At 48.7% G+C, this 18,107-nt stretch overlaps 1 protein-coding gene across 1 annotated transcript; it reads right to left on the minus strand.

The window, feature by feature from the left end:
- Positions 1-723: 723 nt before the first annotated feature.
- NOD1 (nucleotide-binding oligomerization domain containing 1) lies at positions 724-17,575 on the minus strand. The gene is made up of 9 exons (XM_008581164.1): positions 17,501-17,575; positions 15,564-15,885; positions 14,343-14,517; positions 9,852-11,676; positions 6,822-6,905; positions 5,509-5,592; positions 4,369-4,452; positions 1,846-1,929; positions 724-1,014 (listed from the first exon to the last, which is right to left on the minus strand). Exons 2-9 carry the CDS (start codon positions 15,762-15,764, stop codon positions 927-929), a joined length of 2,625 nt encoding a protein of 874 aa, XP_008579386.1. The 5' UTR covers positions 15,765-15,885; positions 17,501-17,575; the 3' UTR covers positions 724-926.
- Positions 17,576-18,107: the final 532 nt, after the last annotated feature.

The raw sequence follows: 18,107 nt of genomic DNA on the forward strand, positions 1-18,107 counted from the left end.
CTACAGTGCGCCACTTGGGAGCGCGGCGGCGCTCCCATCGAGGGTTCGGATCCCACATATAGACCGGTTCCTGCTCACTGGCTGAGCGAGGTGCGAGAGCAACACCGAGGGTTGCGATCCCGTTGCCGGTCCCGGTCCGGTACGGGGGCGACACTGAGGGTTGCGATCCGTTGCCGGACACAAAAAAAGACAAAAAGGAAAAAAAAAAAAAGATGACATCTTCATTATTTTCAGTAACGAACTTAACCAAATGTAATGAGCACTGAGCTGCGGGCGGATGACATGGACGGCTGTAATGCAACTTCCTCGCCCGTGAGGAACTGATGACATGACACAGGCGAGTAAATAAGATACAAAGAAAAATAAAAGGTTAAATGACCAAAAAAAAAAAAAAAAAAAGGAATAACAACAAAAAGCACCAACAGGAGGCAGCATCCGCTCAGTAAGTGCCCTGGAGTGCAGAGGGGTGGGGACGTGGGCCGCTGGTGACAGGTGATGGTGAGAACGAAGGCCAGCTCCCGACTGGAAACCCGGTAAGAGGAGGCTGCCCCGGGGAGCAGGTGAAGAGCGGGAAGGGAGGACGCTGGGCCAAGGGCATGAAAGTGGACCCTGCCAGGCCTCTCCGAGGTGGCTCTAGGGATGCTCCTGACTGTTCAAGGGGCATCCTTCTGGTTGTCCCAAGGCCTAGAGTAGCAAAGAAGCTAAGCCACAAACTCATGCTCCCGGGGCCCATGTCACCCTTCTGTACCCGTTTGTGCTTCTGGAAATAGCTATCTTCTTCTCTAAGAGGAAATTAAGTTATCAGCCTAACTTTGAAAGGTTTAGAGCCTTTCCAATTGAGAGGCAATTTTTCAGTTAAGATTTGAGGCTGTGTGCAGCCCCTGGAATAATTCCTGAGACCCAACCCTTCAAAATGACCCTAGTTATTACCAGAATATTCTCAGAGATGCATTCTGCTGCAGGGCCCGTGCAAGACTCTTTCCTCCTTCTGTGGAGATGCCATTGAATGCAAGGCTAGGAAGGAAAACATGGGGTCAATTATTAGAGACACATCCTGAGAGAGGGAAAAACACACACTGTTCTTTCTATTGTCTTATTCATTGATGAAGGAAAATGGTGTCAGTCTGTCAGGAATCTAAAACGGAGTCAGGAGGCCATCCTAGCTTGAGCTTCAGGCATGTCTCATCCGAGGGCACCCTGAACTTGTGAACTTTTGCTATCAATCACATCCAAAGACACTCTGAACTTTTAAACTTTGCTAATCAATATCAAGGGTCACAATGTCCTGGAAGAATAATGACCAACATCTACCAACCATCTGTTGACTGTTATCCATATACCTCCTGTCAAAATGGAGAATGTCTAGCTGAGGATTGTCTCAAAGACTGTTACAACCAATCCCTTACTGCCAAGACTACGTAAAGATGCTAGTGCCAATTGTATTGTCAGACAAACAATTTTGCAACCACTCCTCTTCTGATCTGTCCTTTTCCTTTACAAGCCCAACTTCTTTGTTTCTCCAGAGCACTTCCCAAGATGACTTGGAAGTGCCTCCTGGGCTGCAGTCACTCAATTTGGCTCAAATAAATTCTTTGAATTGAATTGGAGGGCACCCAGCTGGTGTCCACTGCAGAACTGATTGCAATCCCCACACATTTGGTTACAGAAGTCTGTCTTCTGTATTGATGGTTGATGATGTGAACCTGAAAATCACACACACAAATTCCCTCCCCTACTAGGAAAGCCAATTGCCCCCTCCCCGAACTCCTCCCCTGGCAAACCCAGAGGAGTGCAGAGTGATTGGGTCGGCCCTGGGGACCGCAGGTCTCAGAAGGCAGCAGTTACCTCAGGTTGGTCAAGCTGGGGTGGTTCCTCAGAGCCTCAGCGAAGGCTTTTGCTCCTTCATCCCCAATTTGATTGCCCCACATTCTGAGGGCAGAGGCAAGACAGTGAAAGTTAGCTCCCCCCAAACAGCCATGCTCACCCCTGATTTTCTGCCAGTGGCACAGCTTGATGAATGCTCAACAGGCAGAGGTTTCTGCTCAGCCCCTGGAGCTGTGGCCAAGGCTAGTTCCTCACGCTGGCTCCTTAGGGGGCTGCTCTGGATTCCAGACTCCCAAGGGAATGTGTGAAGAAAGAGCAGTGGAGCCTTGTGAACACAGGCTGGCTGGCGAGCTGCACAATTAGAGACCGGGTCTCATCCCCAGCTTTTGGAGAACTGTCCATCCGAGAGCCTAAGCTCAGACCATCCCAGAAATAAACAGTCTGCATGTCCCCTGCAGAGTATAAAGGTCTGCGGCAGCCTGACAGGCAGGCCTGTGCAGGTGCTGGACTCCCAGCGTGTGCTCAACTCTGCACAGGGGTCACAGACGTTCCTGAAGACACAGGCAGTCTTCTGTGAGGCAGAGACGGGGAAGTACATTCAGAAACCTGTCAGCAATGTTCCTCTTACATGAGGAGCACGTCACCAAACATGCTCTGCCGACTGTTGCAATCTTAGTGGACAGTCGCAAAGATGAAGCTGTGTTCTCTCTGCCAGAGGAGATAATCTGAATAGATCTGGCTAAAACTGTCTGCCGTCCTGGCTCTGCCACCTACTACCTGTGCAACCTTGAGCAAATTGTGTAACCTCTCAGACCTCAGTCTCCTCATCTGCAGAATGGGGATGATAAGAGTGTTCCCTCATAGAGTTGTTGTCAGGATTCAATGAGTTAATGGATGCAAAGCACACGGAACAGTGCCTGACCTATCAAAAGTGTCAGCTATCCCTGCAGGATGAGGGGCACTGCCTACACAGAGCAAAGCAAGTCTGCCCGGCCCACCCACAACAGAACCCAAGGCACCTCAGCAACACACTCCCACCAAGCAACACCCTGCCAAAGTCCCGCCAGCTACGGCTTGCTGAAACCCCAGAGTTAGAGTCTTCAGTGTTACACAATTCGGTGGTATCGAATTTTTAATCAAGTGGAAAACTCCTCATGAGATTAAATGAAAAACGAAAGATAAAATTCTGAACAAAGAGTTTGACCTCTACTCTATTTTAAGAAATAGTACAAAGAGAGAAAGAGAAAATGGGAAAGCTTAATTGACCTCAAATGTTAAAAATAACTATTTTTGAGAAGATAATTTTTATTAATTTTCCTATTTTCCATAATTTCCAAGTAAAATTACCTATATTCCTTTTATAATCCAATAAAAATTATAATGACATAGAAAGCTTTAAAAAGCCTCTAGAATCAAAACCATGATGAGATATTATCACACACCCATTAGGATGGCTACTATCAAAAAAACCCAAAAAACAAAAACCAGAAAATAACAAGTGTTGGTGAAGATGTGGAGAAACTGGAACCCTTGTGCACTGCTGGTGGGGATGTAAAATGGTGCAGCTGCTATGGAGAACAGTGTGGAGTTTCCTCAAAAAATTAAAAAATAGAATTACAATATGACCCAGAAATTCTACTTCTCAGCATATACCCAAAAGAATTGAAAGCGGGGCCTGGATGAAATACCTGCACATCCATGTTCATAGCAGCACTGTTCACGATAGCTAAAACACGAAAGCAATGCAAGTGACTATCAGTGGATGATGCATAAAAAAAATGTGGCATATACATATGATGGACATTATTCAGCCTTAAAAAGGAGGGAAATTCTGACATGTGCTACAACATGGATGAACCTTGAGGACATTATGCTAAGTCAGATAAGCCAGTTTCAGAAAGACAAATACTGTGTGATTTACCTATATGAGGTAGTTAGAGGTGTTGAATTCACAGAGACAGAAAGTAGAATGGTGGTTGCCAGGGGCTGTGGGAAGGGGAAATGGGGAGTTTAATGGGTACAGTTTCAGATTTGCAAGATGAAAAGAGTTTTGGAGATGGGTGATGGTGATGGTAATATAATGATATGAACATACATAATACCACTCAACTATACAATTAAAAATGGCTAAGACTGTAAACTACATGTTATGTGTATTTTACCACAATAAAAAAAATTTGATAGAAAAACAAAGCCTGCAGAGTATATATATCATATTCTTACAATGAAGACCACGTGCCTGTAGAAACTCCCACATAGGGCTGGTACAGCTCCCTTCATTTGCAGGTGGTGACAACACTGATTTTTGCATGACTTAAACAAAAGTCTGTGTGATGCAAGTTGTAGTCAACCCTAGTCTCCTTTCCACACGTTTCCCGTGCAGAAGCCACAGAACATCAGTGGAGAAAGCTCTCTGGCTGCTGCCTCTTCCCACAGCTAGACAAGCAGCCCCCCTGGTGTACTGACGTGCAGAAGGGCCAGCAGGAGACCGCGTGCACAGCGCAGGCCACAGCACGCCCACACCCGGTCATTGCTTCTACTCACCCAATCTCAAAGATTGACTTGCTGTTCTTCACAGCCAGGGCCAGACACTTCCCTCCTTCACTCGTTATTTGGTTTTTTCCCAGTCTGCAGAGAGAGTCATGAACAGTTGGCCTCCAGCTGTGCGGAGACCCCCAACGTGGACCACCCTCTTCCCCAGCACAGAGCTCCTCCTGGACCCTGCTAGAGAAGTGGGGTCTTTCTCCTGGGACCCACAGCAGCCATGCCCTGGGCCTCCTCTCGGGAGGGACCAAAGGCCCCGATGACAGCCAGTCAGGGTTTCGCTCTAGGAGGGGCTCGAGATCTCTGCAGAAACTTAGCAACCCGAGCCTGCCCTGGTGTCTCTAAGTGGCCCCGGGAGCAGGAGGGACCAAAGGCCCCGATGACAGCCAGTCAGGGTTTCGCTCTAGGAGGGGCTCAAGATCTCTGCAGAAACTTAGCAACCCGAGCCTGCCCTGGTGTCTCTAAGTGGCCCCGGGAGCATTGCTCACTTCCATTGGCAGGCCTGGGAGTTCCTGCTTTGACTGCCAATTGTCAAGGTGCATACCCATTGCTAGGGAAGAAACAGGCACATCACCCTTGGCAGGGCATTGTGGGACAGAGCAAAGGATCAAGCTCTTGCTTGCAACTAAATGGGGACTCCCTTCTCTCTAGTACTCCAGAAAGGGTGATAGCTGTGCCCTTTCTTCCTGTCAGTAGCTAATAAAATCAAGATTCTAAGCCTTCCCCCGACTGATGACAAGTGAGCCCGGGGCTCACTCGGGAGAGTGTGGTGCTGATAACACCAAGGCCACGGGTTCGGATCCTATATAGGGATGGCCGGTTTGCTCACTGGCTGAGCGTGGTGCTGACAACACCAAGTCAAGGGTTGAGATCCCCTTACCGGTCATCTTTTAAAAACAAACAAACAAAAAAACCAAAATCTGAGCCTCACCCATAGGTCACAATTCTTCCACGAGGTCAGCTCACCTTTCACAAACAGGCCTATGTGTTAATTTGACCAGCATGGCCCTGGGGCAAGCAGAAGGCTTTAGGGTGAAAGCTCTTACAGTGACATTTATTCTTTGAGTAACAAAAGGGGTGACCAAGAGAAGCAAAGGAGAAGAGGAACTACTAGGAAGCTCCACACCCAACCCCACTTACTTAAGGTGTGTGAGGCCTTTGCACTCATTCAGGATTTGGGCAATGAACCTGGCTCCGACGTCTGTGATCTGGTTGTTGTATAACCTTCGAGAGAAAGCACAGCCATGAGACTTTATGACTTCCAATGTCATTTCAATGACCCCCATTTTTTTCCTAAGTATTTTTTCCCAAAGTCTGGGTTGAAAGGAGAACATGTAGAGACCAGAGTTGTAGGCTCTGGGATCTCATAGCCTGGGTTCAAAACCAGCCTCACCACTTTCTCTGGCCTTCTGACCTGGAACAAGTTACTTAACCTCTCTGCGTGTCAGTTTCTCTAGCTGTAATACTGGGGTAATAATTAGAGTTCCCTTTTTATGAGGATTATATGACATGAGGCAAAGCCCTGGCACATTAGTGCTTGATAAATGGTAGATGATGGGTATCTGTTCAATTAAGATTATAGCCAGCATCTTGAGGAGAAAAGGTTTCGTTCTGAATACTGAAGCTTCCCGGTGTCTCCCTTTCAGTCATCTAACCACTCGATACCAGTTCAACAATAAGGCAGAAAGAAGCTGAAAGACGTCACTAAACTGAGGTTTCGAGGTCTCCACAGTTGCACAGAGCTCCAGGCTGAGGGGAGCCTGAGATCATTCACCTCACATCCTCATTTTACAGCGGGAGCCACTGAGGCCCAAAGCAGCTGGCAACCATTCCTGCTCACAGGGCCAATGGCTGTGGGGCTGGCTGGACTGGCCCACAATCCCTGATCCCAAACTCCAAAATCCCAAAGGCTCTGAAAACCCACTTTTTCATAACTCTTTTGGCAACGGATGTGGAGCTCTTTATGGTCTTTACTTACCCTACTTGGTCTGAATATCCATACATTTTGCTGCAGAAAGATTAAAGTATTTGAGAATGGGCTATTGCCCTAGACCCCACTGGCTGTGTCCCTACTATATAGCACGTACACAGAATCCCACTCATGTCCTGCCCCACAGGTTCTGGATGAGGGATTATGGGCCCATAGTAGTAAAGTCCAATCCATAAACAACATTTTAACATTTATAGAACATATCCCCATATACTCTTTCTTTGCATTCCCCAATAACCTGTTGTAAAACTACTTGCCTATGTTAGGATCCCAATTTTACAAGTGAGGAGGCTGTGGCTCAGAGAGATTTTGTGACTTGCTCAGTGGGCTCCTGGCTGAGCCAAGAACAGAACCCAGGGCTCCTACGTCCTGGACCAGTTCTCTTCCTGGCCCTGGGCCATTGGTTCCTGCTGCTCTGTATCATTACCAGGGCACTGGCCCAGTGTTCTTGAGAAAGACATACCCCAAATACGTGAGAATTTTGTATTTGGTCAGCTCTTCATACAGCACCTTTACCCCACTGTCGGTAATCTGGTTTACGCTGAGTCTGAAACCAATCAGCAAAGAAAAGTACAAATCAGGGCAGCTGCTCATTACGAAGGACCATTAATCCCACAAGGATCCAGAGCCTATAGGCCCTGGAGTTCTCCCAGTTACAAATGCCCCCTGCGAGAATGGCCATAGCAGCCACACAGCCCCTAAAAAGCCTGGCATATAGCACAGCCCATGAGGGAAACATGAAGCCAGCATCCCACCACACCCTCTCTGAGGTTCCTGCTGCACAGTGCGGGGCATGGGGTTTGGAAATGGAGGGACTGCTTTTAGTAGCTGCTGTGACTGGGGGAGGAAATGCCCCATCATCTTGTGGGTGGGACTGGTGATGTTAGGTGTCCTGTAAAACCTGGACAGTTCCCACAAGAATTGTCCCACCCAGAATGCCAACAGCCTACCCATCCAGAAATGCATGGGCTAAGCCTGACTTGCTGCCAGAAAAGGTCTGGGGCCCTCCTGCCAAGAGAGACTGTTCACGTGGCACGGCTCTGTGGGGAAAAGTGCAGGTGGTGATTGAGAAACCACCAGAAGCAGGACCAGAAGGGACAGGACTCTCTGGCTCCTCTATAAGGCAGTGGCCACCTGTGTAGCCAGGCTCAGAGGCAGGGCAGGAAAAGAGGGACTCCGGGACTGTGGATATCTTCCAGACAAGGCCCAGCCACACATGGAATTTCTCTGGGAAGTCCCTACACTAGCAGGATAGTTTAATGTGGCTAAAATGTGAAACAACTTTTTTTCACTACCAAGAAATCTCCGTATCAAGCTAAACTGATCTTCTCAATCCTCTACCCCATCATTTAGGTGAAGCTTGAAAAGCAGAATAAGATTCAGGGATGAGCTGAGAGTCAGAAACTGGATAAGGTAATACACCAGGAGTCAGCAAACTTTTTCTCTAAAGGGTCAGATGGCCAATATTTTAGGCTCTGTGGGCCATATGGTCTCTGTCATGACTACTCAAGTCAGTAATGCAAAGCAGCCAGTAAGTAAACAAATGGCTGTGGCTGTGCTCCAATAAAGCTTTATTTACAAACATAAGCCAACGTCTGAATTTGGTCCACAGCTGACCTCTGTAATAAGTAAAAGACCAAGTAGGTGAAAGGTTGATTTTTATGCCACACCAAAATGATCAGGTCGGATACTCTGGACTCTTCCCCCCATAATACCCAGCTTGGTGCTGGGGCATTGTGTGTACACACACTGCATGGCTATCCCAGGATGGCAGAGGCTATTCGTCACTCCTAATGTCTATGCTTTCTTAGTAACAGAATCCCCCATTTTTTAGCTAGGCACATATGATTATGTTCTGCCCAGTGAAATCTAAGCAGCAGTAGCATAGGTAATAGCTGAGAAGTCTTCTTAAAAGAATAGGGTGGGTCCTTCTTTGCCCTCCCTTCTTCCTAGAATGGCTAGAATATCAACTAGATGGCTGGAGCTTGAGCAGCTGTCTTGGGGTTCTGCCCAGTGAAATCTAAGCAGCAGTAGCATAGGTAATAGCTGAGAAGTCTTCTTAAAAGAATAGGGTGGGTCCTTCTTTGCCCTTCCTTCTTCCTAGAATGGCTAGAATATCAACTAGATGGCTGGAGCTTGAGCAGCTGTCTTGGGTCAAGAGGTAGAAACCAGATAGTGAGGATGGCAGAGTAGCAAGGCAGAAGAGAGCCTGGGATTTGCATGGTCATAGAGACAACACACCAGCCCTGAACTGCCTACCTCTAGACTTTGCACAAGAGAGATGTAAGCTTGCAATTTATTTAAGCCACCAAGATTCTGGGTTTTTTCTAATTAAGCCAAAATTAATGCTAACTGATGCTCTCAGAGAGTTCAAAATGCTTCCATATGAGCTGCTTTTTCTCTCATTGGTGTGGAGGAAAACGTCACCTGGGGACAGCAGGATGGGGCAGGACCACTTGCTGGTACAGTTTCCCTTTTATAAGATGGGTACAGGCTGGCGCTGGATGTGAGATTGCCTAAGGTTGCAGAGGGACAGTTCCTGGCTGAGAGTGCAGAGAACAGACTCCAGACTTTCCAATTCCCAGACCAGGGCAGCCCTCAGCTCCCTACACCCCAAGTCCCCACACAATTTACACTCTGGCACTGGTACAACAGGCATAGGATCAGCTCCAAATCCTCACTGCTCTTTAGAAATGCATGAGCCAAGTAATGGAGAATTTAACCCTTGCAGAGATGTACTAGGTTTATTTTATACAGGAAATGCTAACAGAAGAAAGCAGACTGGCTTCTCTTCCCTGTAAACCACTGAACAGGAAAATAACCACAAGTTAGCATTCTGACTGAGGTCTCTAGCAGCGCATAGGGCTGCTGGCTTTCATCATAGAAAGTAACTAATGCCAGTTAGCACAAGGTCTGCTTTCTCTGCAATAATAAGAGCTCTCACATGCCAGAAACTTTTCAAGCGCCATCTCCAAGCCTTATGTTAATCTTAAAAGATATGTTCATGCATTCTGCCTCCACCTCATCCTAGCTGTGTGACCTGGAGCAAGTTATTAATGCCTCTGTGCCTCTGCTTCCTCGTTTGCCAAATGGAGACAATAACAGTACCTGCCTCATAGGGTTAAGAGCATTAAATGAGATAATATTTGTAATGCACTTCACCCATTCTCAATAAACGCTGGTTGTATTACTGTAATTGCTAGGATTATAAGCATCTCCTTTTTCCAGATGAGGACACTGGGGCTCAGAGAAGTTAAGGTATTTGTTCAAGGGCACCCAGCTGGGGCTGATCCTGGCCCAGCTGCAGAAGCTCTGTTTCTTGCCCTCTGCCACCCTGAGATAAAGAAGGTCCAGATGTTCCAAGACCAGTGGTCAGGAGTCCCAGGGTAACAGCAGATCCAGGGGATCTTGATCCACAATGCCAGTCCTGGTGCCTCCCGAGCCAGCCCCCCACCCCGGCCCACCTGCTGTTCCCCATGCCTGGTGGCCTCACCTGACCACAGTGAGGCGGCTGAAGCAGGGCTGCAGCTCCCGCACGCCGTAATCATTGACATTGTTGTTGTCCAGATCGAGGGCGAGCTGCTTGCGGAAGTGGTGCAGGACGAAGGAGAGTGCGCTGCAGTCAGCCGAGCAGGCATTGCAGTAGCTCAGCTTGAGGTAGTTGGCACAGATGCCCCTGGCCGCCAGCTGCCCCACCTTCTGGCTCTGTGTCTCGTAGATGCAGCGCATCATCCAGATGAAGGTGGGCATGGCCTGCACCTGGCTGAAGTTCCCAGACTGAATACGGGGTAGGTTCTTCAGGTGGGACCGCAGGCTGGCAAACAGGTGTGCCCACAGGGCCTTGCGCTTCCTCCTTAGGGCTGCCGTGGGTACCAGGCGCTGTAGGAGCTTCTGTTTGGCTTTGGACAACAGCCCGCACAAGAAGAGGCTGGTGAACTGAAAGTGATCGTTGTTCTTGAAGGGGTCTTCCCCAGGCAGGCCACTGGCCTGCAGGCATTGCCAAGGGCGGAAGAGGGGATAGCAGGACACCGCGGCTGCCTCCCCAGAAGGTGTCCACTCCTGGAAGAACCTGAGCAGCTCCCGGGTGCCCACCTTGTCATCTGCCACGAGAAAGAAGGCTGTAAAGAAGGCCTGGAGGGTGACATGGAAGAACTCGTGGGACTGCTGGTCCCCTCCGGGGCCCAGCTCGGGCACGGCCCGTAGGAAGCCCAGCTGCAGGGCTTCCTCCGGCAGCTCGGAGGCCTGCAGCTCCTCCTGGCTGAAGACAAAGAGGCTCTTCTCCATGCCCCAGTGGGCCACCTGCCCCAGCGAGCGCAGGGTGCCCCAGCCGGCACGGAGGGTCTCTGCCTGGCTGCGGGTGTTGTGCTGCACCAGGCTGCGGGGCTGTGTCCTGTTCAGGTGGACCTCGAGTACCAACAGGAAGACATCGGTCAGGGTCACCGTGCAGTCGGGCAGATGCAGGGAGCCGTCGAAGGCGGTGTGGAAGTGCTGGAAGCACCGGAAGATGATCCAGCAGAAGAGGGGCACGGTGCACAGGCTGCAGAGGTTGGGGTTGGCCTCCAGCTTGTCCAGCAGGCGCTGCTGGACGGCCCGCTCAGGGAACATCCTCCGGGCGAAGCTGTGCAGGTGGCTGGGGGAGAAGCCCCGGAGAAGCACCTTTTTCCGCAGGAGCGGGCGCGGCACCTCAATGCCGGTGCGGGCGGTCAGAAGCTTGCTGGCCCCCTTGAGCAGCTTCCCGCTGAGCAGGCTGGCCAGCAGGGCCAGGGGGTGGGCAGGTTCCCAGGGACAGCAGCTGTCAGGCACGCGACTCAGGTCAAAGTCTGAGTGCAGCTCGTCCAGGCCGTCAAAGGTGAAGAGGGTCGCTTGGGGAAAGCGCAGCAGGAAAGCGAACACCTGGTCGGGGTCCTGCTCCGGGTAGCAATAGTGCTTGAAGAGCAGGTCCTGCAGATACAGCGAGTCACTCTTTTTGAAGCAGCTGAACATGCGGCAGCGGAAGTGGAAGAAGAACTTGACCCCCGCGTGCAGCTGGCCAGTGGCCCAGAGGTGCTGCAGCCGCTGAAGCAGCATGGACTTGCCCACCCCCGCGTCGCCGAAGATGAAGATGGTCTCACCCTGCTCGTTGAGGACGTCCGTGGTGGGGTCCAGGAGGCAGGCCAGGCTGCTCAGGCTGCCCAGACTCTCGTTGCTGAAGCCGACCAGCTCCATGACGGTGTCCGTGTACATCTCCTCGAGCAGCAACTCCTCCTTCTGGGCGTAGCACAGCATGAATTTGGACTCACGGCCCAGATGGTGGCGCAGCTGCTGTGTGTACCTGCTCACTGGAGGGGTGGGTAATGGGGCACAGTGGTCCCCAGGAGAAAGGTGGAGGCAGAGAGAGAAACAGAGGTGGAGGTCATATCAAACAGGGAGGTCTCAAGGAAGAGAGAGGCAAGCCACAAGCAAACAAAACCCATACCCTGGACCCTGAGGCAAGTGTACCCACTCTGCAGATGCAGGCCCCATGCAGCCCCAGGGCCAGCATTCCAGAATCCGAGGGTCCCCAGGCTTCAATCTCTCTGCTTGACCTCAGATTTAGCCAGCCAGAGGGCGACAGACTTCAGCTAGGATCAGTATCTGAATCAGGCCTCCCTTATTCCTCTGTACAATGTTGTCATTGAACTCCAGCTGCAAACTTAAGCCCCCTTACACTCGAGGGCCAGGCCACATGGCCCTTCTGACCCACTCCATCCCCAGAGTCCTGTTCAAATAGCATGAGCCAGTCCCCATGGAAAGTCTTTTTTTTTTTTTGGTGGCTGACCAGTACAGGCATCCAAACCCTTGCTTTTATAACACTGCACTCTAACCAATTGAGTTAACCTGCCAGCTGAAAGTCTTGTTAAGGGAAGAAATTACTCTAACATTTCTTTTGCTTATAACACTGCTCAAAGGAGCTGTGCCTCACCTAAAACACCACAACTGAGGACACTAAGATGGAAACCAGCCCTATCCTACACAGAGCAGACCAGCCCCGGCGCCCAGGCTGAGGGCCTCGGGATCACTTGATGCTTGGCATATGCCACAGGATGAGCCCGGGGCTGCCCCTGAGGGGAGGAGATGTGGCCACACGCTCACACGGGCACCATGCTCCCAGCAGACCCAGGCGAGGAGAGTGGAGCTTACACCAAGAGGGAGGCAGTTCTTCCCCAACAAAAGGGTGTTCCAGAGATTCCTTTAAAATAGTTTTTGCCCAGGGCCGGCCCGGTGGCGCACTGCTACAGTGTGCCGCTTGGGAAGCGCGGTGGCGCTCCCGCCGAGGGTTCGGATCCCACATACAGACCGGTTCCCGCTCACTGGCTGAGCGAGGTGCGGGCGCAGCACCGAGGGTTGCGATCCCGTTGCCGGTCCCGGTCCGGTACGGGTGCGACACTGAGGGTTGCGATCTGTTGCCGGACACGAAAAAAGACAGAAAGAAAAAAAAAAATAGTTCTTGCCCAAAAATGAAATGAAATAAAATAAAATAGTTTTTGGATTCTAATTATAGTTCACTTAACAAAAATTAGATACCCATGCACATTTCCAGATTCATCTATAAACCTTTCCCATCAACTTAGTCCGATTTGGTTGTATGCTTAAAATTTGTAAAGTGAATTATATATTTTTTACAGCTTTTTTGAAGCATAATTTATATTTCACAAAGCTCATTCATTATAAGTAAGTGTTATATACTATTCAATGATTTTTAGTGAATTTCCAAAGTTGTGCATCACCACAATCCAGTTCTAGAACATCTCTGTCATCTTCCCAAAGTTCTCTGGAGCCTCTTTGCAGCCAATCCCTGCCCCAGCCTGGGCTGCAGGTCACTAGGGGTCTGTTTTCTTTCTCTGCACACTTTCCTTTTCTGGACATTTCACATAAATGGCATCATACAATATGTGGTCTTTTGCATGTGGCTTCTTGTAGAGTGAATTATACATTAAAAGCTACTGAAGTAGCTGGCTAGAAAACCAAAGGAGAAGTCTTTTGGAAGAACTATTCATTGTAGGAGTATTTTTCTTTTTTTCTTGGGGGAAGGCAGCAGGTGAGGCAGGAAGAAGAGGGAGCAGAAGCAGCCACCGCAGTGGCCAGGTCCCCACTAGGTGCAGGAGCAAGAACTTGGCCCTTGCGCTCTACCGGTTGACCTTGTTTCCCCAAAACATACACCGACTCTCTGGGACACTGTCCTTTGCATCTGCTTCCAAGGTCAAACTGGATTCTTTAAAAATCAGAGTTTGGGACCTTGGTGCTAGTATGTTACCAATCACTGTCTCAAAGTGAAGGGAGCAAAAGCAGGGAGGGAAGGTGCCCTGCCCCGGGAGCCACCTGGCCTGATTATGTCACAGCTGCACAGTGCTGGAACTGCCGCTGTCCTGATCTCCATTTGCAAGTCCACACTCGTGACGTTATCTCACAGTGGTCTCTCTCGCGCACTAGACTCTGAGCTCCTGAGGGCAGGCACCATATCTGCGTGTGCTCACCACTGTGTCCCTGGCACCAGCACAACACCTTGGCACGTGGTGGGCACATCAAGAATACTTGCTGAACTGATTGATTAAGGATCAGCTTGGAAATAAAGACTGACCCCCGGGGGTGATAGAAGAATACTTTGCCTAGAATCGAACCTGGAAATATTTATTAAAGAAAAAAAAAATACAGCCTTGAACGTGTGCAACCACTAAATGTCTACATATGTCAGGACAGGCAGTGAGCAGGAGATCAGAACAGAGGCCATTCCCGTCCTTCCAGGGGCCCCTATATAAACCTGACCAGTTACATGTGGTCAGTTCAATTGCAGTCACGCGGGCTGCACTTAGGTGACGGGGACCAGCTTTCCCTTTCTAAAATCGGAAGAGCACCAGGCCTGCTTCGTGAGGGAACTATGGGGCTGGCCATGGTGGAGCATGCTCTAATGCCCAGCCGGGCATTTCCCAACCCCAGGGCCTTGCTTGCCCCTGGGGCTGATGCATACCTGGATCGGTGTTGACAACAGCTTTGCTCTGAATGAGGTGGGAAGGGCAGAAGCCGATTTCTGACAGCCAAGGCCTGAGGTCCACGTAAGCGTCTGTGAGTTGCTGGAGCACATAGAGGAAGAATTCAGACACCTCCTCGCCCTTGCTCTGTACCAGGTCCAGAATTTTGCGGACCTGGTGGAGGCACAAGCATGAGGGCATGAGCTGGATGAGGGGCGTCCTCCTACTGGAAAGACCCCCAGGCAGGCTCAGGACAGGGCTTCAAGCTCTTGCTAAAGCCAGTAGCATGGCCATCCACCGGCTGTTGTGAGATTCAGCATGTTGGAGGCCTAGAACCTGCGAAACGGACCTCCTTAGCAAGAAATAAAAACACACAGCTCGAAAAACCCAGGAGGCTTTTCAGGAATAAGTGTGGAGAGGGAGAAAGTCACCCCTTTGTCATAAAGAGGTGGGGTGGCTGGGCCATACAGCAAGAGGATGACAGACCCTTATGTGAATTATATGTTAAAAATAGTTTTTTTATTATTAAAAATGCAGAGAAAAGATCAAGAAAGAAGACCAAAGCACATGAATGTGCTACTGGGCTTGCTGTAGAAGCCAAACAGGCTCTGTCATTCCTCCAACCAAGAGGCAGTTTTTGGTCTCGAGTTTATTTTTCAGAAGATGAAACAAATTTTAAGTGACACTAAGGGCTGTTAGAACCTCCCACTGTGGAGTGTGGAACATTCCTTCCTGGGGCCAACCTCGGGATGTCACCATTCCCGAACCCATGGTAGTACCCGTTCTGAGTGTGACCCAGCCATGAGCAGCCTCCAGAGCTTGACCACATTCAGTGAGCAGCAGGGCTGGTGTTCTATGCTTGTTTTCTTTTTCCCTCCTACTAATTTAAAGTAGATGAAAAAAAATGAGGGGAGGGCCGGCCAGTCAGCTCAGTTGGTTAGAGGACAGTCCACCCCCCCCCAAAATGAGGTGTCTGGGAACCAATGCACATAGCAGTAAGAGCTGAGGTATAAGCGTTGGCTCCAGACACATGCAAGAAGTGAAACACTTGACTGTGCAAGAGCCGATAACATGGGCATTTATGTTCTACTAAGACCCCAGTGTGAAATTCCTCCCAGTGTACTGAACTCTCAGAACTCTCCACTCAGGTCAGTAGGGAGAAGCCCCCATGGCTACCGAGGTTTGCATGCTGCCCATGCCACTCCCTGTCACCAGGGCACCTTGTCGGGCTGGGTGGGGCAGGCGCACACAATCTCGGCATCTTCAGCTGAGAAATAGTCATTCTTCAGCAGGTTGTCCAGCAGACACTGAGTGTTACGGATGTGAGTGACCAGTAGCTCCCGGTTGACTTTCAACAATTTAATGTAGGAGAAAGGATCTGAAGGGGTCATTTCCATCTCACTGTGGCCCTGCTTTTCCATAGCTAAGGTAGCAAGTGGCTACTTTTCCCAAATTCATCTTCAGCCTCATGTGTCTCCCTGGCAGAAGGTCAATCAGGATCCAGGGCCAGCCCTCCAGGGCCCCTGCCAATCAGTGCAGCCCCTGAAGAGATAAATGAAATCATCAGTGAAGCAAAAGCCATGGAAGGATCCCCCACCTGCCACTGGTCCTGGGGTTTCTCTCCTCAGAGAAGGAGGGAGCCATGCTTAAGACTTTTAGCTGAGATGGATTAAAGAGAAAAATCATAATTTTATTGCTTCTACCTGTGTGCTACATTGCTAGAGTAGGGGATCAGAAGTAGCCAACTCTTTTGTTGGGCCAAACTTCTTAATTATTATTTTAAAAAAGAAAGCAAAAGTTCACCTCAATCCTATACTGGGATAGAGTTAGAAAGATGCATTATTTTACATAAGGTTAACTAGGACTGGAGGTGTCTGTATCCCTCAAGCAGACCCAGAATTGGTAACAGAGGAGCTGTAGGGGTGGGTGGGAGAGAGGGTCTGAGCACAACATGGCCTAAGGAGAGAGCCAGCCAGCCAGCCAGCACGAAGTTTCTTGGCAGAGCCAGAGCACGGGACCCGGGGGCAGGGACGTCTCAGTCATCACTGCCTGTTCTGGGTTGTGCTGTTACCCCCCATCCTTATCTGTTCTGCAAAGTCTGTTACATACGAACGCCTTGGGGAATTCAGGAGAAGCAATGGCCGTGTGTGGAATGAAGGGGGACAGAGGGAGGGAAAGGGCAGGAGGCAAGAGGGAGAGCTGGCTGGAGTTCCCAGGGAAGGACGACCAGGAGAGGCACCTCCCTGGACACCTGGAAAACCTTGTGCAGGTGCTGAACCTCTTGCTGAGTAGGAACAGGGACTCGGGCTATTTTATTTGGGTATTAATATATAACTTGGGTTCATCCCAGAAGTGCACTGGCTTGCTTTCTTGTAACAACAAAGAAAACTCATGTAAGTTCCTTTGGCCACTTTTCTGGTCACTTTTGTGTGTATAAAATAAATCATAATCCTAGAAGTGGAAAGGCCTTGAGCTGGCCACTTTGTTCTTTGTCTGGGGAAAAAAAACCCATTTCAGAAAAATAGTTAAAAAAAATTTGTTAAGTTAAAAAAAAAAATTCATCCATCTTTAAACACTGCCAGTGTCATCGATGTATATTTCATAAGGCATGAAAAAAACCCATTTCAGAAAAATAGTTAAAAAAATTTTGTTAAGTTAAAAAAAAATTCATCCATCTTTAAACACTGCCAGTGTCATCGATGTATATTTCATAAGGCATGTCTATTAACATTCAAGTCCTGTGGTTCTCACATTGTTTCCCACCAGCTCAGATGTGAGTCTCCTGCTCTTTGATACATTTGCCTTTTTTTTTTTTTTTACCTATCAAATTACTAAACATACAATCCTTACAGAAATTCCCAGCTGAACTCCACATAACAACTTCCCTTCTACAACCAGAACGATGGAGCAAGCTACTGTACAATTTCACATGCTAAGCCACAGAGGGCAAGAGATCTTCACCAAAGAGAGTGTACAGGGATGACAATGACTGGTTAATCACTATTCCATTAAAAGTATGCTCATCTATTAGATGCTAACTCAGCCTTTTCTATTGTGGTCAAGACTACGAGCCACTTTAGGCCCACAGCTCTAAAACATATGTTGCCTTAAGGCATACTAGTTGATAATACTAAATTTAAATAAGTAGTTAATATACCTTTTTAAGTTTCTGGTATCATTCTTTGAAGTCAGAACATTTTAAAACAACATTTTTCCTTAAATCTTCAGTTTCCAATTTATTTCTGGAATCTACAACATCAAGGAACTTCAGTTTCCAATTTATTTCTGGAATCTACAACATCAAGGAAAAGAAAGGTTTTTTGAAAATACTATTGTACTGAATAGTGAATGAATGAATGAAATTGGCAAAGGATGATTTTTTAAATCCAGGTCTCCTTAATCTGGGAGTACTCCCTGCACCTTCTTCTGGGACAGCATTTTCCAAACGTCAATCACTTGGGCACCATCGTCATGTTTTTTGTTGTTCTTGCCGTGATTGAGTCCCAGCTATACTTTATTTGCTTAACTTTTTGGTTTGAATTGAGTTCTTTTTTAAACTCTTAATTCTAAAGGAAATTTTATGTCACCCTTGTAAACAGAAAAAATATCACTTACAATAAATAGAAAGTAACACAAAAATGAATTCCCAGAAATGAAACGGTGTTGTTGCATTCTAGCTAGTAGTGCTGCAGGGGAAGGCACTAGGTTTCAGGCCTGTTTGCTCTTAGAAGCATTTGAAAGATGTTAAAGACAGAACTGAGACT

Source organism: Galeopterus variegatus, unplaced genomic scaffold (assembly GCF_000696425.1).
Source record: "Galeopterus variegatus unplaced genomic scaffold, G_variegatus-3.0.2 Scaffold2286, whole genome shotgun sequence".
NCBI classification, from domain to species: domain Eukaryota; kingdom Metazoa; phylum Chordata; class Mammalia; order Dermoptera; family Cynocephalidae; genus Galeopterus; species Galeopterus variegatus.

Bases quoted from the DNA above. Each gene is read 5' to 3' on its own strand.
- NOD1 (XM_008581164.1), bottom strand. From the start codon at position 15,764: ATGGAAAAGCAGGGCCACAGTGAGATGGAAATGACCCCTTCAGATCCT. The intron at 14,518-15,563 runs GTGCCCTGGTGA...TGCCTCCACCAG, and splicing joins GCCCCACCCAGCCCGACAAG to GTCCGCAAAATTCTGGACCT. The intron at 4,453-5,508 runs GTAAGTGGGGTT...CTCTCTCTGCAG, and splicing joins AAAGGCCTCACACACCTTAA to ACTGGGAAAAAACCAAATAA.